The 4,095-nt window shown below is 53.5% G+C and overlaps 1 protein-coding gene across 1 annotated transcript; it reads left to right on the top strand.

Annotated features, from left to right (window-relative positions):
- Positions 1 to 91: 91 nt before the first annotated feature.
- Positions 92 to 1,890, top strand: Sox18 (SRY-box 18). The gene is made up of 2 exons (XM_021156183.1): positions 92 to 544; positions 729 to 1,890. The coding sequence occupies exons 1-2, from the start codon at positions 205 to 207 to the stop codon at positions 1,520 to 1,522; spliced, it is 1,134 nt and encodes a 377-aa protein (XP_021011842.1). The 5' UTR covers positions 92 to 204; the 3' UTR covers positions 1,523 to 1,890.
- Positions 1,891 to 4,095: the final 2,205 nt, after the last annotated feature.

Genomic DNA, 4,095 nt, shown 5'->3' with positions numbered 1-4,095 from the left:
GGGGGGCAGCCCCGCCCCGGTCCTCCAGCTCTGCTGCGGATTGGCCCGATGTCTCTATATCTGGGATGCCTTCCTGGCACGAAGCTACCACGTCCCCAGTGTCTCCACCCGACGTCCATCAGACCTCCGTACTTGGCTTCGCAGTGCCCGCCACTGTCTCCTGCGCTCCCGCGCCGCGTTCCGCCCAGGCCTTGCCCAGCTGGAATGCAGAGATCGCCGCCCGGCTACGGCGCACAGGACGACCCGCCCTCCCGCCGCGACTGTGCATGGGCCCCCGGACTCGGGGCCGCTGCTGAGGCGCGCGGCCTCCCTGTCACCAACGTCTCGCCCACCTCGCCCGCCTCTCCGTCCAGCCTTCCGCGGAGCCCACCGCGCAGCCCCGAATCAGGGCGCTATGGCTTTGGCCGCGGAGAGCGCCAAACTGCCGACGAGTTGCGCATTCGGCGGCCCATGAACGCCTTCATGGTGTGGGCGAAGGACGAGCGCAAGCGACTGGCGCAACAAAATCCGGATCTGCACAACGCAGTGCTGAGCAAGATGCTGGGTGAGAGCCTCGAATGCTTAGAGGGGCGGCGAGGGAGGGGACTTGGGAGAGGGTCGGAATTCGGGATTTCATGGCTGGTCGCTGGGGTCTATGCCATGTTTCACGCCGCGCGCCCAAGGCGCACGATGGTTTGGCTAGTCGTGCGCCCGACGCTGGTTCACTAACAGGCTCCCTTCGCCTACAGGCAAAGCGTGGAAGGAGCTGAACACGGCGGAGAAGCGGCCCTTCGTGGAAGAGGCCGAACGGCTGCGTGTGCAGCACTTGCGCGACCATCCCAACTACAAGTACCGGCCTCGCCGCAAAAAACAGGCGCGCAAGGTCCGGAGGCTGGAGCCCGGCCTCTTGCTCCCNGGCCTCGTGCAGCCGTCTGCGCCGCCCGAGGCCTTCGCTGCAGCATCAGGGTCAGCTCGCTCCTTCCGCGAGCTACCCACTCTGGGTGCGGAGTTCGATGGCTTGGGGCTACCCACGCCCGAGCGCTCGCCTCTGGACGGCCTGGAGCCTGGCGAGGCCTCCTTCTTCCCACCGCCTTTGGCGCCCGAGGACTGTGCTCTGCGGGCTTTCCGGGCGCCCTATGCCCCTGAGCTGGCACGGGACCCGAGCTTCTGCTACGGGGCGCCCCTGGCTGAAGCGCTCAGGACAGCGCCGCCTGCCGCGCCACTCGCAGGCCTCTACTATGGCACCCTGGGCACTCCGGGCCCGTTTCCCAATCCTCTGTCACCACCACCTGAGGCCCCNTCTCTTGAGGGCACAGAGCAACTGGAGCCTACCGCCGACCTTTGGGCCGATGTGGACCTCACCGAATTTGACCAGTATCTCAATTGCAGCCGGACTCGACCGGATGCCACTACACTCCCCTACCACGTGGCACTGGCCAAACTAGGTCCGCGCGCCATGTCCTGTCCAGAGGAGAGCAGCCTCATTTCTGCGCTGTCTGATGCCAGCAGCGCGGTCTATTACAGTGCTTGCATCTCAGGCTAGACACTGTCCTTNCCCTCCACCGCTTCTGCATGTGGCCAAGTGGCAGAGTTGCCTGCTCCCTTCCTTTCGCATATGTATGTTAGGGTATGCAACAGCCTTTAGAGCTGGTGGCCTAAAGATGCCACTTCTGTCGCCTCCTCATTTACACACCTCCTTCTGGGGGTTCCTGTGCTTTGGGCCTTCCCTAGGAACCTCAGGCCCTGGACGTGCTAGCTGCCTCTGCCAGGGTTGTTTTTGAATCATCTAATTCTTTTCTGCTATGTATTTTCTAGAATGAGACTGTATTTTTTACTTTGCCTTTNTATATATATATACATATATAATACAATATATTTAATTTTTAATTAAACTTTTTTCTTTAAAAGGGTTTCAATGATCACTAGCATCCATGCATAAGGAACGATGTTTCCTGTAAACACAAGCAGAGATTTACTTTGCTTTTGCCTTAGCCACACCACTGCCCTCCATCCTTACAGTGGGGCTCCCAGATATCATCAGCTCCCAGCCCGAGTTGCAGTTTTTCTTCTGCAAACCTAAGCACTGCCCAGGACAGTATTTTTCATTTGGGGAGAACTGTAGGGCTGACACCTGTATAGACAGATACATTACCAGATCCCAGCAGATAGTTGCTAAGAGGGGCAGCACCACGTCACACTTGCTCTGCTTCCCCAGGGGACCCGACTTAAGCATAGGGTTAGTGAACAAGGCAGTGCTCAGACCTCATAAGAATCACATACCTCAAATAGTGATGTGAGGAGAGCTGCACTCGGGGCCCTATTCTCTATAGACAGAGGTCAGAGATGTATAAAAGTCCCCTTAAGTTCCCTAGCTTGAGCTTTATTACAGAGGCAGTGATTGGGCTGCTTCCAGGAGGACTGAGGCCCTCTCTCAGGACCATCTATTTTTCAAAGTCCCTTACTAGACAAACATGCNTCTAGAAAGGGATGGCAAACTCACCCTGGAAATAACCCCGGCACACACATACAAACACTGACTATCTAGCTAGTCCCCTTAATCCCACTTCTGAAGGAGGAGTCTGTCCTGCCCTGGATTTCCATATAGTCTTCAATGGCGGCTGATCCCAAGATTCACCCACATGGAGTGCGAAACACCTAGCATAACTATGAAGCTGCAAATATATGGCTTTCCATGAAGGTAGTCATGTATGACTTACCTGCAAAAAACCAAAAACAACAACAACAACAAAAACCTAGGGCTAGATGTTCATGTGGGTCCATGCACAGGAAGCCAGCTTCCCAATATGATTAGGGAGAGGTACACAAGAAGTGGGGATTTCTTAGGAGTGTTCAGCCTCTGAGGCAAGATGATATCATCTCTACACTGACCAATATGAATTACAAACAGAGGTAGAAGATGGGTCTGACCAGGCCTGCTACCTGAATTCATGGGAACAGTCCCCAAGTGTTTAACTATTTAGACTCGGGTATTTTTCTGTCAACTTATGGACATACCAAGAAGTATACGTCAGCTAGCCCAGAGACAACTNAAGCAACATTCTCGGGTCCAGGGCACTTCCTCAGTTCTAGGTTCTATACTATTCTGTACTTACATCCTCTTCTCCCCTTGGTAGGTAGAGTGGAACCCCAACGAGTGTGGGTGTGGTTCCACTCTCTCTNTGAAGAGAAGATAGATCAGTGTGCTCTCTAAAAGCCCCCTTTCCCAGTTGTCATGGAAAAAGGCTAGTAAGGGTCCAGTTTGGAGCAAGATCAAATTTACAAGTTCCAAAGGGTGGAGACTACCCCACAGCAGCGTCAGACATGAGAGATCACACCACCAAAGGCAACAGTGGGTTGATAATAGGCTCTGTGTACCTGTGTGTGTTGGGGGAGTTCCTATTATTTTTGCCTGAGAAGACGTTCCTCACCATCCCCCAAGGATGAACCCTCCCACCCTTTCAGGTAGAACCATAGCATAAGGCCACACTCCTAATTCCTCATCCTATCTACCTCTTTCCCAAAAGGTCTGAGCCTCTGTCCCCCACCCCTTTTCATCCTTTCATCAGTCTAGTCTGTCCCTGGAGTGGCATGGGTAATATGCTAAATGATTCCCAGCAGAGAAGCAGGGCTAAGAACAGGTAAGGGTCTCCCCAGCAAATACAATCATTACTTTGAATATTTTTGAGGAAACTGTCATATACCACATAAAGATTCTTGCCCCAATAAGGTCAAGATGGGGCAGGCAGAGGGGTGGGCATGTCCACTTAAGGTCTCAGCCTCCCCAGCTCCCAACTCAGCCGCACTCCAGAAAGCCTTATCACCTAGCACCTCCTAGCTTCTTCTCTGCCCAGGAGTTCCTCCAACTTGAATTTGGTTAAAAAACAAAAACAAAAACGGGGCCCCACTTGCCTTCTGCTCTCACACTTGGAAGAAGAGCACTTAAGAAGCACTCTGCTCTCTCCTACACAAAACCTCCAGTGCAAAGTTCAGTGATTTGCNAATATTCAGAGTTGGGAACCATTACCATGGAATTTCAGAACCTTTCCATCACCCTCACAGATACTTCCCTGCCCCTAGAAACAATAAGCAGGTTTCTATCTTAGGAATTTAGCTATT

This window comes from Mus caroli, chromosome 2 (genome assembly GCF_900094665.2).
Source record: "Mus caroli chromosome 2, CAROLI_EIJ_v1.1, whole genome shotgun sequence".
Lineage (NCBI taxonomy): Eukaryota > Metazoa > Chordata > Mammalia > Rodentia > Muridae > Mus > Mus caroli.
Note: the sequence above shows the minus strand (reverse complement) of the source record. Positions and strands in the feature narration are given on the sequence as shown.